This window comes from Lynx rufus, unplaced genomic scaffold (genome assembly GCF_022079265.1).
Source record: "Lynx rufus isolate CCGP_SWC_20201006 ecotype Redwood Valley unplaced genomic scaffold, mLynRuf1.p SCAF_32, whole genome shotgun sequence".
Taxonomy (NCBI): domain Eukaryota; kingdom Metazoa; phylum Chordata; class Mammalia; order Carnivora; family Felidae; genus Lynx; species Lynx rufus.
This window is the reverse complement of record NW_025814848.1, coordinates 4,696,756-4,713,894: the sequence shown is the minus strand read 5'-3', so window position 1 is coordinate 4,713,894 and position 17,139 is coordinate 4,696,756. Positions and strand designations below refer to the sequence as shown.

Here is a 17,139-nt window from a genome sequence, read left to right as displayed (position 1 = left end):
GACTCCCTCCTGCTGCCCCCCTCCTCCTGCCCCCCTCCTCCTCCTGCCTCCCTCCTGCTGCCTCCCTCCTGCTGCCTCCCTCCTCCTGCCCCCCTCCTCCTCCTGCCCCCCTCCTCCTCCTGCCCCCCTCCTCCTGCCCCCCTCCTCCTGCCCCCCTCCTCCTGCCCCCCCTCCTCCTGCCCCCCTCCTCCTCCTGCCCCCCTCCTCCTCCTGCCCCCCTCCTCCTCCTGCCCCCCCCTCCTGCCCCCCTCCTCCTGCCCCCCTCCTCCTCCTGCCCCCCTCCTCCTCCTGCCCCCCCCCTCCTCCTGCCCCCCTCCTCCTCCTGCCCCCCTCCTCCTCCTGCCTCCCTCCTCCTGCCCCCCTCCTCCTCCTGCCCCCCCTCCTCCTGCCCCCCCTCCTCCTCCTGCCCCCCCTCCTCCTGCCTCCCTCCTCCTGCCTCCCTCCTCCTGCCCCACCCCTCCTGCCTCCCCCCTCCTGCCCCCTCCTCCTCCTGCCCCCCCTCCTCCTGCCCCCCTCCTCCTCCTGCCCCCCTCCTCCTGCCGCCCTCCTCCTCCTGCCCCCCTCCTCCTCCTGGCCCCCTCCTCCTGGCCCCCTCCTCCTCCTGCCCCCCCCTCCTCCTGCCCCCCCTCCTGCCCCCCTCCTCCTCCTGCCCCCCCTCCTGCCCCCCTCCTCCTCCTGCCCCCCCTCCTGCCCCCCTCCTCCTCCTGCCTCCCTCCTCCTGCCCCCCTCCTCCTGCCCCCCTCCTCCTCCTGCCCCCCTCCTCCTGCCCCCCTCCTCCTGCTGCCCCTCCTCCTCCTGCCCCTCCTCCTCCTGCCCCCCTCCTCCTCCTGCCCCCCTCCTCCTGCTGCCCCCCTCCTCCTGGCCCCCCCCTCCTCCTGCCCCCCCTCCTCCTGCCCCCCCTCCTGCCCCCCTCCTCCTCCTGCCCCCCCCTCCTGCCCCCCTCCTCCTCCTGCCTCCCTCCTCCTGCCCCCCTCCTCCTGCCCCCCCTCCTCCTGCCCCCCCTCCTCCTGCCCCCCTCCTCCTCCTGCCTCCCTCCTCCTGCCTCCCTCCTCCTGCCTCCCTCCTCCTGCCCCCCCTCCTCCTCCTGCCCCCCTCCTCCTGTCCCCCCTCCTCCTGCCCCCCTCCTCCTCCTGCCCCCCTCCTCCTCCTGCCTCCCTCCTGCTGCCTCCCTCCTCCTGCCCCCCTCCTCCTCCTGCCCCCCTCCTCCTGCCCCCCCTCCTCCTGCCCCCCCTCCTGCCCCCCTCCTCCTCCTGCCCCCCCCTCCTGCCCCCCTCCTCCTCCTGCCTCCCTCCTGCTGCCTCCCTCCTCCTGCCCCCCTCCTCCTCCTGCCTCCCTCCTCCTGCCTCCCTCCTCCTGCCCCCTCCTCCTCCTGCCCCCCTCCTCCTGCCCCCCCCTCCTGCCCCCCTCCTCCTCCTGCCCCCCTCCTCCTCCTGCCTCCCTCCTCCTGCCCCCCTCCTCCTGCCCCCCTCCTCCTCCTGCCCCCCTCCTCCTGCCCCCCTCCTCCTCCTGCCCCCCTCCTCCTGCCGCCCCCCTCCTCCTGGCCCCCTCCTCCTCCTGCCCCCCCTCCTCCTGCCCCCCCTCCTGCCCCCCTCCTCCTCCTGCCCCCCCCTCCTGCCCCCCTCCTCCTCCTGCCTCCCTCCTCCTGCCCCCCTCCTCCTGCCCCCCTCCTCCTCCTGCCCCCCTCCTCCTGCCCCCCCCTCCTCCTGCCCCCCCTCCTCCTGCCCCCCTCCTCCTCCTGCCTCCCTCCTCCTGCCTCCCTCCTCCTGCCTCCCTCCTCCTGCCCCCCTCCTCCTCCTGCCCCCCCTCCTCCTCCTGCCCCCCTCCTCCTCCTGCCTCCCTCCTGCTGCCTCCCTCCTCCTGCCCCCCTCCTCCTGCCCCCCTCCTCCTGCCCCCCCCTCCTCCTGCCCCCCTCCTCCTGCCTCCCTCCTGCTCTCATTTCCGCCTCTGCACAGAGACAGCAACTCTTGGGATGAAAGGCAGCACCGGGAAACTGTTACTGTTACAACGTTGGCCTATTTTCAAGGAAACTCCTACATGAGAGTCAGACCAAAGCGGACACCCCCCCCCCCAAATGGCCCTTCCAGGCTCCGGCAGCGGAGAGCTCCCGCCCTAACCCTAACCGAGAGACAGCTGAGGAGGGGCACCAGGGACCCCCGCCCCAGCACCACAGCTGCACCCCTGCTGACACCCCTGGAGGCTCCCGGAGCTGCCCAGCCTGCCCTCTCGGGGAGCCTCCTGCTCTTCCCCACCCTCCCCGACCCCTGCAGCCCGGGGCAGGGGTGGGGGGCTCATGAGACCCTCTCCCGCGTCCAGGAGCCTGTCTTCGTAGTTTCCGCCCCCACCCCCCGCCTCCCTCCCGCAGCATTTCTGAAAGCGGTGACCCCCTCCCGTGGCCCCTGCCCCCCGCCACGCCTCCAGCCGGACACGGGTTGCGTGGCGCACAGCTGTCTCGTCTGCGGGACGACGGGGCGCCCCGCGGCTGGACGGTGACCTGGGAGCGGCACCACGTCTGTCACGCGCCCCCCGGCCCTCAAGCACGTCCGACGCCGGAACCGCTGTGTCGCAACTTTATTTACACACTGCGCGGGCCCGTCCCCCGGGGCGTCCTCTGCTCCAAGGGACGCGCGCCGAGAGGCCCCCCGCCACGTGGACGGGGCGCTGGGCTGCAGGCACGTGGGTCACGGGCACCTCGAGCACAGCTGGGGGCCGCTCCCCCACCCGCCCTGCCGCGCTCGCCCCTGGGAGCCCCCGGAGCCCCCGGAGCTGGACCTCACAGCCGCAGACGCACGCAGGGCTATCCTGAGCCCTCAAAGAAACTGGGAAGCCCAGAAAGTATGGGGGAGAGAGGTAATTTAAAAAGGTGCGATGTTTTAAAACAAAACCCGGGTAGGATTTGGCCGAGTCGAGTTCTGGGTTCGTTCATGTGTTCTCAGACATTTCAGCTGACGGAGCCCGACGACCTAGGGGCCTCTCCATCCTCCCTGTGGGGCCTCCCTGCTGATGCAAAGAGGCAGCCGAGTCCCGAGGCCAGGACGGGGTTGGGGGGCGGGGGGGCGCTGCAAGGGTGAGGCTGGCGGGCAGTGACCCCATGCACACTGCAGACGTCAAGAGACCCAAGGGCAGAGACAGACATAGAAATGCATAAGAGACACAGAGAGACAGCTATAAAGAAAGAGACCGAGGGAGGGAGGGAGAGAGAGAGAGAGAGAGAGAGAGAGAGAGAGATTAACCCCTAACTCTGCTTTGCCAATTATTTCGTCATGTTTTGCTTAATTTGGGGTTTAGGTACGAAGCACAAGGATGGGGGCAAAGGGCTGAGGTGCCAAGCCGCCGGGGAAGGAAGGGTGCTCAGGGAGCACTGCCCCGGGGCTGGACCCGAGCTCTGGGAGGCTTCTGGCCCGCCTCCCGTCCGATCGCACCCCGGAAGCATCGGCCCGGACGGGCCCGCCCCCAGGGAGGCGCTGGATTCAGAGCTGCTCGGCCCGGATTCTACAGGACACAGGCTGCCCCACCTGAGCGTCCAGGGCCTGCTCGAGCCCGGGGCGTGGGTGCACAGCCCTGTGAGGGACGCAGACCAGAGGCCAGGGCCCCTCGCGGCCCAGGCCGCACTCCAGGACTCCCAGAGCCCGGGGACGGACCCCCCGTCCCAGCAGCAACCCGCAGGGCTACCCCGCACCACACAGGGACCCTGACAGCCTCCAGGAAGCTGGGAGTAAACACCGGGCGCTGGGGAGGTCTGGAAAACCCCAGAACAGTGGGCATGGCCTCCTGACAACCTCCAGAGCCCAGTCTGCGGGCCACCCGGCCACGGCAGAAGGCGCAGAGAGAAGAGGTCTGGACACGAAGGAAGGGGAGGCACGGAGAAACGAATGAGAATGGGGCCAACGAGGACTTTTCTAAATGTCCTTCCGATTTTGGGCCACGAAGAAATGTCAACGGCCCCCAAGCCCGTGCAGGTGAGCGGTCCACAGGAGCGTGTGCAAAGAGCCCGCGGAGCTGGGGAAGGGGCACGATCGTTTTCCGGGGAAGATCCATCATAGAGTAGTCTGTTTGAGAGCTTCTGTCCCTGGAGCACGAGGACAGCAAATAACGATTTAGGACAAAGTAAGCGAAGCCGCTGCTTCCGATAACAATCGGACGCGCTGAGTGAGCCCATCTCGCAGCGTCCCGGGGGCGGCGGGGGCCGCCCCCGACTGGCTGCTCAGAGCCACCGTTCTACCCCAGTAACACGGCGCGCCTGTCCCACAGCTGAGCAACAGCCCGAATTCAACAGGCTGATCCCAGACTTCCAAACACAGCTTCCAGAAACATCAGCTAAAAGTGTCCCTGTTTCTCCCTTCCCTGATTTAGCATCTCCTCAGGTTGAGTCAAAGCTTTAAAACTGGGGAGTTGAATGTGGGGCCTGCACTCACACTAAGTGGCAGCGGCCCATGGGGTCTTCTCGATGTCAAGGTGGCGGGGGCTCGGCTGGCGGTCAAACCCCAAAGCCCACCCAGGAGCCCCTCCTGGAGCCGCAGCCCGGCTGCTCTCGGGCTCCCCCCCGTGGCCGATGCCGGAACGTTAGCACCTGAGCATAAAGCCCAGCGGAGCGACCACACCTGTGCTCTCTGAGCCGGGTGTCAAGGTGGCCCCGGTGGCCAGAGTGCCTAGGAAGGGCTCCGGGACGCCACCTGGATTACGGCTCCGAATGCAAAGAATGATCCGTCTGCGACCACTCCCTCCAAAAGACCAATCTTCGAAGAATGAAGACCTGATTATCAGGAACACATATCTGCAGATTCGGCAAAGCTACACCTTAGCAAACGTGTATGTTCAGGTCAGAGCTGTTACTCACTTTCCTTATCCTGAGGCGCTTACAAAAATCTAAAATATACACGCCCACGAAATATATATAGCGTCTTGGCAGGGCCAGTATGAGGACACGCGAGATAACATCGCAGGAGCACAGGAAGCTGGCTGTCTATTGGAAGAGAGAAAGAGAGTGTGAAAACAAGTTATTATATCACACGGAACTCCCAGTCCCACGAACCAGATACAATCATCCTGGCGCTTAGAAGACCACGTCCACGTCTCCGGGAGATATCCTGTGTACAAGGAGCTAGAAGCAGAACACTTAGGAGTATCCGAAGCTGGTTGAATGACCTTATTCACAAACTGTCAGTTACTGGGGTTTTTTGGAGCAAGGTTCACAGGAACGTGTACTTGGGCGTCTGATGTAGGGCTTCGCTGATTTCTGAGGCACTGATTCTCAGGGCGGGGGGAGGAGGGGACAGACATACCCAGAGCTCCTGGGGCTTCTTCCTTGGCACAGCGAACCCACGCGGCAAATGGACACGTGCCCGTGTCTCATCCCCCGGGACTGAATCCTAGCCTGTCCCTCGGGTGCATGGAGGCCAACCCTCTTACAGGAAGACAGAGGAGCGGGTGCTCAACAAATCTGCATAAGCCAGAGGGGACAGTCCCCATCTGAGATGACGGGATCAGAATGCAAATCTAGTTGTAACGGGAAAAACACAGAAAAGACCACTTACAACAACGACAAGGAGAGTCACCACATGGAGAACCCAGATGCACCCCACTACCGCCTCAGACAAGGTCGTGCTTGGCGGCTTAGTGGCCGACTGCTTTTGAGATCTTGCATCTAGACTGAGGGCCATATTCCTAACAGGATATGGGTCAGCCAGAGCCCAGAACGGAGCCCGTCCAGAAAGGAAGCCGGGAGCCTCAGGCCCGCGGATCCCCATAGAAGGGCCGACAGCAACTCGGGGCAGTGCTCAGCCAGCGCCCCGGGCACGTGGACAAGTTCCTTTGTCTTCAGAGCTCTCTAAACCCTGGAGAGACGGCCCAGGCCTGAGAAGCAAGGGGTCTGGCCTCCAGAAGACCCAGTGATCTTCTCTAACCACCTCCACGAATGGCCCATGCGAACCGATGACGTAAATTCTTGTGAATCTGGATACAGATGAATTTCAATTTTTTTAATGTTTTTATCTATTTTTGACACAGAGGGAGACAGAGCACGGGCAGGGGAGGGGCAGAGAGAGAGACAGGGAGACACAGAATCGGAAGCAGGCTCCAGGCTCCAAGCCGTCAGCACAGAGCCCGACGCGGGGCTCGAACCCACGGACCGCGAGATCGCGACCTGAGCTGAAGTCGGACGCCCAACCGACTGAGCCGCCCAGGCGCCCCCAGACGAACTGTTAAAGACTGCGTGATCCTCAGCCCATGTTAAAACCAAAGCCCTTCCAGAGGGAATCCTGCTGATGACAAATCGTGTTCCGTAGTGGACGCCATCGGAGCAGGACGCAAGACGTTTCTATTCTCTCTTTTCAACGTGTAAAACTTTGCATGTGTCTGTTTCCCAAAGATGAGGGACTCTGGGCCGTGACGCCCCGGCACTCGGCCAGTTCCACGGGAGACGGGGGCCTCCCCGTCCCCTCCCCCTTCCTCCCACGCCTGGCCCGTGGGCAGGGCAGAGGCGGGGGGAGCCGAGCCCCGTGCAGAGCCCACACTGGGCCGCGGGCCCGCGGGCCCGTCTCGGCTCCGTTTCCAGTGAAGACGCTACAGTTTAATAACGCACCTAACGTGCCTGGTCTCTGGGGAAGAAAGTATGACGGGAAAGCACAACGTCATTTTTCACTGCGCCGAAGGGGACTGCACATCACCAAAGCGTGTCAGGGACACCTGTGCCCCACACAGGTGACACACCGTCAGCATCACCGACCCCCAACCCGCCAGGAACCCCCACGCTCCCGTGCGCGAGGCGGCCTCAAGCCTGCCCGCCACAGACTGGCGGGACACTCGCTTCTCTCTCCCAAAGATCTGTTTTCTCCGTTAATTTTACATATATTTAAAATCTCGGTCACACACTCCCCAGCCCCATGCGGAATGAATCAGTACACAGCTGAGAACAATGCACTAAATTCTGCTCTAAAACCTTCCTTCGAATCTGGAGCACTGTCTTCAAAATTACCAGTGTTTGTGGAATTTATTATCTTGTAATTTCCCTTTCGGAGTTCAGCGTGATTGGCTCTCCTCCACGGGGCGACTGCATGTCATGAAGCCTTTATGTCACTTTGATTTGGAATGCAAGGAAGGGTCCCTGCGGCCGGGGAGCCGTGAGGGTGGCTCTGTGATAGTTGTGTTCACCCGTAATACTTCTCAGGGCTCTAGGAATCCTTAGGGCAGGGTCGCAGAGGGAAGCTGCCCCGTGCAGAGTCAACCGGAAACAGACCAGCTGCGTGGAGAAAGGGCACGTCGACGTCCAGTCCTTCGACGAGCGAAGAAGGGGAGGACAATGAGAAAGCCGCCGTGCTGGGGTCAGGTTCTGGGCCACAGGGGGGCCGCCGGACCCCAGCGCCCAGAGCTCCCAGGCGGCTGGAAAGTCTTGGGGAAGGGCGCCTGCCAAACCCCAGAGGCAAGTCGGGTCCTTCACGAACACCAGGTTCCCTCAGAAATTAACATCATCAGTCGGCCCGCTCAGCGACGCACCGTCCGTCCTGCCTCGGAGCGCATGCGAACACTTCTCGCCCACCTCCCGCCCAGACACAAAAGTGTGGCGCCCGTGCAAAGAGGCAGATCTGCTCGCTGGTCAGAGGACCCTCGCCGTGGGGGCAGATGGGACGGCCAGAAAGTCTCCCCGAGGCTCCGGGTGACCTGTGCCCTCCCCTGCCGCCCTGAGGGAGGTGGGGACCCCGCCGCGAGGGCTCCCCAACGCAGTCCTCACGGGACAGGGCCCAAGACGGCCTCCCTCACGGCGAGGCCTCAGTATGGCCTCCCGAGCGCCAACCCTCGCCCACGGCACAGAGCACCTCTGCCTGGCCCGGGACACGTCCATCATCCCGTCTGCCTGTCGTGGGCCGGGCTGGGCACAGTTTCACCAACAAGCCGACGAACTTGCTCTCTAAGAAGTGACCAGAATCCAACAAGTTTGCGAACATCCAGAATGCAGCGGGGCTGACGGCCCAGGCCGCACTGAAGGGTTCTCAAGCGGTGATCAAACACACCGCACGTTATTGTGTTGACCTCAAACTCTTCGTGCTTTCTGAAACTTCATTATTATCGGGAGAGACCGTGCCAGCAACCTCAACCCTTAAGCGCTGGCTTACCACCCCCCCCAAAGGCGTGGGGCTTGCTAACGGACGGGTCGTAACATGATGCGGGGGGACAGGATGGCAGCCGGGCCCCCCCCCCCAGCAAGCTGACCACCGGGGCAGAGCCGGGAGGAGGGGACGCACCAGCGCTGGCAAGGAGGGACGGTGGGGGACAGCAATCAGAAGGTTCTTCTGGATTTCAGGGCCAGCTACCGCAGCCACGGCCGAACGGATGGCGGGCGTCCTGGTGACAGACGCCAAGAGGGCCCGCAGTGATTCGGGCAGAAGGAGGACGAGAAAGACCACCAGGGAAAAGCGAGTAGATGAGGGAAGGTCCCTCCCGGAGGAAGGAAGCACTCACCGTAGGGACACTTCACCTCCTCTGCACCAGCCCCGTCCGTCACCTGCCACAGTATGTCATACGTGGCGAAGTTTGGGCAGAATCGTGGTTTTAGTCGTCACTCTAAGACTGCCCTCCTGTCAAAAGTTCTCGTTAAATTTAGCCAGATAGTCCACAAGTTTCCATTTATTATTTCTTTTTTTTTTAATTCTGACGATATAAATGCGTTAACGTTTCACTTGGCTCCAAGTTTTTGCGTTTTATTAGGAATCTTTGCTCTTTGATTTTCAGCCTGGGACTGCGAAACCACATAAAAATGTCTGTTAGTAATACTTTGAGAATAATTTCTTCTCAGCCCATGTGAACTTAGGATTTTATTCTCTGAATTCTTTCCTCTTGTGGGCTTTGGTTAAATACTTAACGTATCGAGCGTTATTCAGACCCCAAGCACGTACGGATGTTAATAGCGGGATCCTACCCCGTTACCAGCCCCATCAAGCGGGGACACAGAGAGGGGACAATTCTAATTTTCTAATTCTAAGTCGTAATTTTTCTTCCCTAATGCCAAATCCCACTGGAGATTCATCACCCTCAGCCTTTGTCTGGTATGTGGAGAAAAGCGCAACTGTCATTCAGAAATAGAGGTGTTACCTCGCTCTGTCCCACTGTTCTGCCCATCTTAATAACAGCCTCTGTCCTAACATCCTAGGGGGTCGGGAAGGCTTCTTTTGATACAGAATTGCCTGGAAATCTGTTCTGAGTCATCGTTACATCGATGCCCATTTACCACCCGATCCTCGTAGGGCCTGAGGCTGCTTATGTGTTTATTTATGGTCTTGATGCTGGGGCTTCTAGGTTGGAGACTGTCGCTTGTGGTGACTTCTCTCCTCCCTCGCCGCCTCCGTGGCCGCTCTGCTGATGAATGAAACCCGGCCTTCCCGGAGCACCGTGCACTCAGAGCATGTGCGGTGGGAGAAAACACGCAGAATCACTGCCTGTTGGGCACGTCTCATGCTGGGACGATGCACATCCCACACACACACCCCCGCCGCCATGGCTCAGAAACGCTGCTGTCAGACCCTCTCGGGGACATGCTAATGACGAAACTTTTTAAAATTTATATATGAGCAAACACTGTCATTCCTTTCCCCCCTCTTCTCTTTCAAAGCAAAGAAATACACATGGGGCACAAAACAGCCATCTCGACCCCGTCCTTCCACGTCCCCCAGACCAATGAGTCCGGAGCACGTCTCCTCCCCAGGGGGAAGGTGGGAGGGAAAAGAGTGCGGAGTTATAAAGTCCCTGAAGGTGTCACCGAAATTAGAGCAGGGAATGCCCGTCCCCCAAGGGAAGGAAAATAATTCCGGGTTGACTCTGGAAACAGCTAGATCAGCTTAGTGGCAGGGGCAGCTTCCCTGACTCTCCAGCGTGGGCGCAGCAGAACCTTTGTGGGCAGGTTGTTGAGGGCACACAGGAGGCGCACACACAAGATGCCCTTGACGGGGTGTGTGGTGCACAGAGGCGCTCAGTGCCACCACCAGTGCCTCCGGACAGAGCCCAGGAGATGGCACCCGCTGGCAACAAGACGTGGCAAGACGCCTGCCCCCTAAGCGTGGGCACTTGCTCTGCTCCACAGCGAGCCCGCTGGCCCAGCTCAAATTCCGTGGGAAGGGGGTCGCGTAACGCGCCTCCTCGCCGCCCCGAAGGAAACCTGCAGGGACGGGCTGGCCGTCCGTCTGTCCAAACCCACACGACGACACTTGTGACAAAGTGAAAGAAGAGGGATCGCACATGCCCACGCTGTGCCACAGTCTCAGCCCTTCACAGAAATAGCTCGAGACAAGTCAACCATTCCCACGAGAAAGGGACACCGTCTGGCCTTAGAATGCACCCACCTTTTAAAGGAAGGCAGACAAGTGGCCCCAATTAGGGCAGATTAGTCACTTAACACCACCTGCTGATTGGCAATAATACTGGAAAGTCTCACTGAGGACCAGGAGATCGTAAAAGCCATCAGAAAGGGCTTTATGGTGCCATTTCTAAAGAACAACTTTGAAGGAAAAAAAAAAAAGTTAATGGTCAAGCAAAGCAGATTCCCTTCGCCTTGGACACAGAGCAGTGGAGGTGATCGAACGCAGGGACACTCTGACCGCACGGCACCCAGACACAGACCAGGCGGTGTCGGGAGGAAGGCAGGCAGGTGCACGGTCCTGGGAAGCCAAGCGCGACGGGCTTCTGACCCACAGAGGTGGGGGAGTATCCCCGTCTCTAGGTGAGAAGAGAAGGTGGGAGAGACGGTACATTGTCCAGCCCTGCACAACTGCACAATTTACCTCAACTAAACGCAGGTAGCTGCCAGGAGCAAAGCGGTGCGTCCTAAGCACCCTGTGACGGGCGGGGAAACCACGAAAAAGGCCAGTGCCCTCACACCCGAAGGACACAGCACCACAGCCGATAGTTAAGGTCTCTCAAACTACCTCCTGTGGACCAAAGGCATGGGCGCCATCCAAAGCAAGGTGAATGGGAGAAGAGATCCCCCGCATATGAAAAGCCTTATCTTTAATCCTCACGGCAAGCTAATCAGACAGCACTTTGTCCACACGACACCGCTAAGCAACCTGGGGATTAAGAAGCCTCAGTAACGTGTCTGGGGTCGTCACCCATCCAGAAGACGCCACTCCCGGGCTCCCGGACTGTCTCTCGGATTTAGTGAAGATCAGATGTAAATCTTGCAGAGGAACCAAAAGCTCCCCGAATACTAGGCAGGGATGTGAAAAGAGATGGTCCCTACACCAGATCCAGGGCTCCCAACACTTCCCCGTGACCCTTCGGCCAACCTCTTGAATTCTCAGATGGTGGGGCGGGATGGGGAGGAATATGCCAAAATATTTGAGGGCTTTAAAATCCTCTCCCGCCAGGGCACTGTGTTTGCACACGTAGCTTTCAGGCAGAAGGTCTCCTGGGAGGAGAGTGCAGTGAAGGGCCATCGCCCGCCCTGGAGTCCCCAGGCAGCTTTTCCTGCCGCCAGAAAACCCTGAGTAAATGTCACACAGAAGGGCGGCAGGGAGAGAAGAGAACTTACAGGGATGTCAACAGTTCCAACAGCTAACCGCCCTCTTCTGCTCTTCCCGGGAGGTACCAACGGACCGCGGTGCCCCCCGGGGAGCGGGCACACGGGACTCCACCCTTTACGCTCTCAGAAAATCGCGGCAAGGGTAGGTAAGCCGCGGCCACAGCTCTAGAAGGAAATGCCAGTGTCTTCTTTTGAGAACCGGTCTGTTTCTCTGTGGCCTTCAGAGAGCTACTGGGGGGGGGGGGGGGCGGGGAGGAGTCGGCTGTGAGGCTTGTGCCCTAAGCGTGTTCGGGCCACGGAGGTAGACACCGGGATAAGCACAGGAAACAGTGTCTGATGGCCTCTCCCGGAGATAAACGTTGTGCAGGAAGGCTGAGCCTGTGAAAACCTCCTTACAGCTTCCAGGGAGCAGTTTCTAATCTACAAGTCATTTGCAAGACACAAGGCAGGGACCCAAGGAGGGTTCCAGAAGAATTTTAGGTATGAACAGTGAACTAACTCAGTAACGTCTTTTCCCCCTCACACTACTCTGAGGGGGGAAAAAAGGCTCATAGGACTGCTTCAAATTTTTGCTGAAAAGCAGAACCGGAGCACAGCTCCTTTCAAACCTCCGGTATTTTCGATACAATAAACGCCTTGAGGACAAGTCCCGCCACTTAAAAGGCATCTCTCCACCAGAGGTGTTCTCTCCACCTTCGTGTTTTCTCAAGCACTTGTTCAAAAACACATTTAAGTGGAATGTTTTCGTTTCTGCAGATTGCATTAATTACGGGTTTGCAAACACTGCGGAGCCCACGAGGTCCGCCCGAGCTGGGGGCTGCAGACACCCGGCCTGGGCCGGCGGCCGGTGGCTTGGCTCGGGCCCCGCACATAGCTCCGGGCTCGGCCCCGCGCGCCGCCGGCCAAGACCGCTGCAGAGAAGTCTCGGCTAAGAAAGAAAAACACACGGCGGTCAACCGCGGTGACCCACGCGCTCGGGAGCGCGCCTGCCTGCGCGCAGCACCCGGACCCGGAGAGGGCCCGGAAGGAGGGGCCGCGGGACGCGACCCGTGCCCGCGGAGACGGGCGAAAATAGGGTTTCTTTTTAATGTCACGTGCCTCCTCCTAGTCTCCCTCAGGGAGGGTCTCTGCGGCCGGCGGGCGAAGCACGGGGGGCTCAGGAGTCGGGCCCAGGACAGCAGCTCGCCCCCCCCACCCCCCGCAGGGGAGCCCCGGTGATGGAGGGGCGCGGGGCCGAGCGCGCTCCGGGGACGGCGGGCCGGCGAGTGCGCGACCCGCCAAATGCCGGTGGAGGGGGGGGGGGGGGTGAGCGGCCCTCGGGGCAATCCGGGGTCCGCGCGGGGCCCTGCCCACCCGCCAGCCGGAAGCGCGGGACCCCGAGGGCACCCCCACGCGGCGGGAAGAGCCCAGAAGCCCCACGCCGCCGCCCGGGCACCGGCACCCGCCCGGGCCCCACCTGCTCGCACCCCGCCGGCGGGAGGCGGCGCCACGCTCCCGGGGGTCACCTGCTTCCCGCGCCCCGGGCGCTCGCGCGGGAAGGGGAAGCGGGGGGCCGCGTCCCCGCGGGACGACTCACCGTGAGCGCCGAGAACTTCTGCGCGGGCGCGGGCGGGAGCAGCCCGGCGAGCAGGGGCAGCCAGCAGAGCTGCGGGAGCAGCATGGTGACGCGCGCGGCACGCGGTCCTGTCCCCGCGCTGCGGGCGCCCGACTCCACCCGCCGCCCTCCGCACCCGGCGGCCCTCCGCGTCCCGTGCGGCTCCGCCGGCGGCTGTCAAATAACTCCCGAACTTCCCGGATCCTCCTCCCGCTCGCTCGCTCCGTCCCTCCCTCCCTCCCTCCCTCCTCCAGCCCCACCCCCGCGCCGCCGCCGCCGCGCCCCGCTCGGCTCCGCTCGGCTGCGCGCTCGGGCCGGGGGCCGCCCCGGGCGCGGGTCTGCGGGAGCGGGAGGTGGAGACGGGCCCCCGGGGCTGCGCCGCCAGTCAGTGCCGCGAGCGTGCCGGCTTCCCTGCGCGCGCACATGCGTGCACGCACATGCACACACGTGCACACACAGGCACACGCGTGCACACATGCGCGCGCGCGTACACACGTGCGCATACATGCATACGCGCGTACACACGGGCACATACGCGCACACACATGCATGGGCGCGCACACACGTGCACACGCGCGCGCGCGCCCTAGGAGAGTGCCCGGCACAACCGCGAGACGCGCTGTGCCTCCTCCCCTCCCCGTGTCCGGGAGCAGCGACCCGCTCCACTCACTACGGGCCCCGCGATGCCCACCACTTGAGGAGCCCAGGGCAGTCCCCAGCCCCCGCGGTTGTCCTAGACCTGTGGATTCTGATGCTACCGCATCCAGTCCTGAAGGTCGCCTCTCAAATCTGCTGATGGATTAGCTGGCTCTCGGGCAAGAGGCACCATCAACACCACAGGGTCCAGAAAATTCACGGAGGGCGGTGCGCCTTTGGCATTTTTAGCAGATTAATGCACTTGGGGGCGAATTTCGGAGTCGAACTTGGGGGGCTGACAGCGAGGCAAGTGTGGCAGGAATGCGGCTGCTTGTAAAGCGGCTCTGTGAGGGCGGCTCAGGTGTTTACGCAGCGAGCACAGGGGTGGCACAAGTTGCAGGGTCCGCAGCGAGGACCGGTTGGAAACGCAGCGAACTGTGCACACCCAGACTCTGCATAGTATCCATTGCAGACGACATTGCTGAAATAGTTTAGCCTTGGCTTACAACTTTACAGGAGGAAAAAAAAAAAAAAAAGCTAATTCTGGCGCGCACAGAAAACCAGAGTGAGGATTTTCAAGAACAATGCCTCAATTGACTTGTCAGGGGCACGGGGAAAAAGAACAAAACAGAAAATCCAAATCTGATTTTTAATCGGATGTTTAATCTGAAGCTTTGGCCAGAAGAGGGGCTGTCTCAGCAAATTCTGCGACGGGTTACTGAGACAAAAGCTTGGTATTCCAAGCACAGGGTCCCACACTGCAGGGGGAGAGGGCGTCTCATTTCTGTCCGGGGAGTGATGGACACAAGGCCGGGGAAGATGGGGAAGAAATGGGTCTTCCTGAAATCCACTAGGAAGTCCCCTTCAGATTCCAGAGCCCTGAGAATCTGCGGAGTACTGAGATGCATTCCTCCTGGCCGGAGGGCTCGGAGGAAATTATAATAAAACTCTTGGGGCCTGAGAAACAGGTGAGCAAAGCAGCTGCAAATGATTACGTAAATAAGGAATGCAATTAGGAAACATTAATGGGAATTAAGGCAGAAATAAAGAAGGAAACACGCATATACCACTAACTGTTAGATCATCCAGAGAAAATTTGCATTCGGATGTGACATAAATCCTTGGAAAAGCACTTCCTACTAAAAATTCTGTTTTTACTTCCTACTCGATTTCGGGGACCGCGAGCTAATAGCTGGACTGTTTGACGCGTGCACTTTTCTACCGAACTCGGAAGACTGAAAACATGCCCGTGCTGTCACCCTCGCTGCCTACGGGGAGAAACCTGAATTATTCCCATTTTACGGAGGAGAGGTAAAGGCAAGGAGGTCAAATGCCCGAGCCCAATCTCACAAGCAACAAAATCGGGACCGGACCCGAGGTGCCCACACCTGTGGTCCTGGGAATTCTCCCTCCCTTCCTTTGGAGGCACCGGGCGCGACGGGGAACAGAAGACAACGTGACTCTCAAAGCCTTTTACTCAAGAAAGATGTGTCAACATGTCTGTCACACATCACCTGCAGACCCTCTGGGGATCCCAGAAAGACACGTGCAGTGGGTTTGTCTACGTTTCTGACGGGTGAGGCAGGGCTGGGCCCTTCAAAGCCCCCCTAACAACGGGAAGAGAGCACGGGACCCAAGACCCAAGTGTCGCTTTCTTACAGACGCTGGTGATAGAGTCTGGAGACACAGTAAGTCTCCACTTTTCTTTGGTGGCGGGGGCGGGCGGGAGGGGGGCAAAAAACAACACATTTATTTAAAGCACTAGGTCATGGTTATGTCTGTCTGTCACTCTCAAATCTCCAGAAAGTTATTACTGGCATGAATACCAGGTAAACATCCCATTAGGAAAGACACGTATACATGTAAGTGTTTCACAATTAAGACAGGAAATAACTCAATATTTTCCAAACAGTTCCTGGAGGACAGAGCAGTCCGCAGAAGTTCCTTTCTCTTGGAAATGTGGGGATTTTTAAAGTAGTAAGTGTTAAGAGGTCATTCTAAAACATGCCTTACGGATCCAGAGTTTAAATCCCTGTCACTTATGGAAGTTACAATGCGGAAGAGCAGGAGAAAGTCAGGGCCCAGGATGCCAGCCATGCTCGGATTTCCAACCCACTTAGACCATTAGCAAAACGCCTTATCAGGCGCACCGGCTTTCTTTGTTTATTTCTTTTACTATGCTAACACTGCGACGGGATTTTATTCTTGCTGGAGACACGATAGAATTTAATTATTATTTCTGGCTAATTTGTGTTTGGCCAAACGCTCTCGTCAGCCCTCTTTTCCACCTCGACGTGCCAATGTAGGGCGATTGACCAAAGGTCTGCGATCGTGTCTTCCCAAGCTCACCGCAGAGTCCCCGCGCTGACGGTCAGCTGCTCCGGACTGGACAAGCGCTGGTCGGGGCGCAGACCCCACGTCGCCGGCCCCCTCCGCTCACTGACTTTACCGATGCTTCTCCCAGCTTCTACTTAATCCTGGCAAGAAGGTCTCCCCAGCGCACTGTTTCCCTCCCTTCGGGAGACTGTGGGTGATGTGCTCTCACCTCAGTTCTGGGCTTTTCGCCCAAGCCTCGACTCCAGAGACCTGTGTGCCAAAAAAGAGTCACAGAGAGACTGAGCTGAGCGGTCAGGCAGATGGACAGCGCTGGGGAAGCTGGCCTTTGCCATGACCGTGAGACGAGGTGAGCACAGCCAGGTCGCGCTGGAGAGCGGTCAGGGTCCAACTGCGTGAACCCTTTGCCCAACTCGGAGGTTGTCTCCTTATTTTTACACATGAAAGTAACAGATCATTCGAACTTGTCTTTGTTCTCAATAAAATCATGTAGACAAGTTTGTCCTTCCTTCTCAAGATGCCTTATAACAAGTTTTATGACAACACTTTAAGGGCACATTATGGAAATTCTGAATAAATTGAAATATACTGAGTGTTTTATACATACTATCTAATTAGTTCTTGCAGACATTCTGCAATGTGATTATTTTCCAGATGGTAATAATAAGGACCTGGGAGACGACAGGTAGGAGCAGAACCCAGCCTCCCCCACACCTCTCTTCCACGTCAGCCGACATTGCTGAGCGCGTGCACAGGTGAACCGTCCATGGCTGGCACTGTTTTTTTTTTTTTTTAATGTTTTTACCATTTATTTATTTTTGAGAGAGGGAGAGAGAACGTGAGTTGGGGGGGGCAGAGAGAAAGGGGGACAGAGGATGCAAAGCAGGCTCTGCGCTGACAGCAGAGAGCCGGACACGGGGCTCGAACTCACAAACCGTGAGATCGTGACCCGAGCTGAAGTCGGCCGCTTAACCGACTGAGCCAGCCGGGCGCCCCTGGCGTGCACTGGTTTGCACATTAAGATCCATTACCTAACAAGTAAAAAAAGCACTTTATAGTTGTCCTTGATTTA

General features: G+C 59.8%; 1 protein-coding gene across 2 annotated transcripts in view; it reads right to left on the bottom strand.

The window, feature by feature from the left end:
• SMOC2 (SPARC related modular calcium binding 2) overlaps positions 1 to 13,163 on the bottom strand; it is a 166,797-nt gene extending 153,634 nt beyond the window's left edge. For both annotated transcript variants that reach the window (XM_047093162.1, XM_047093163.1), the window contains exon 1: positions 13,080 to 13,163. In XM_047093162.1, coding sequence (XP_046949118.1) covers positions 13,080 to 13,163 — 84 coding nt within the window. The remainder of the gene's footprint in view (positions 1 to 13,079) is intronic.
• Between the last annotated feature and the right edge of the window lie 3,976 nt (positions 13,164 to 17,139).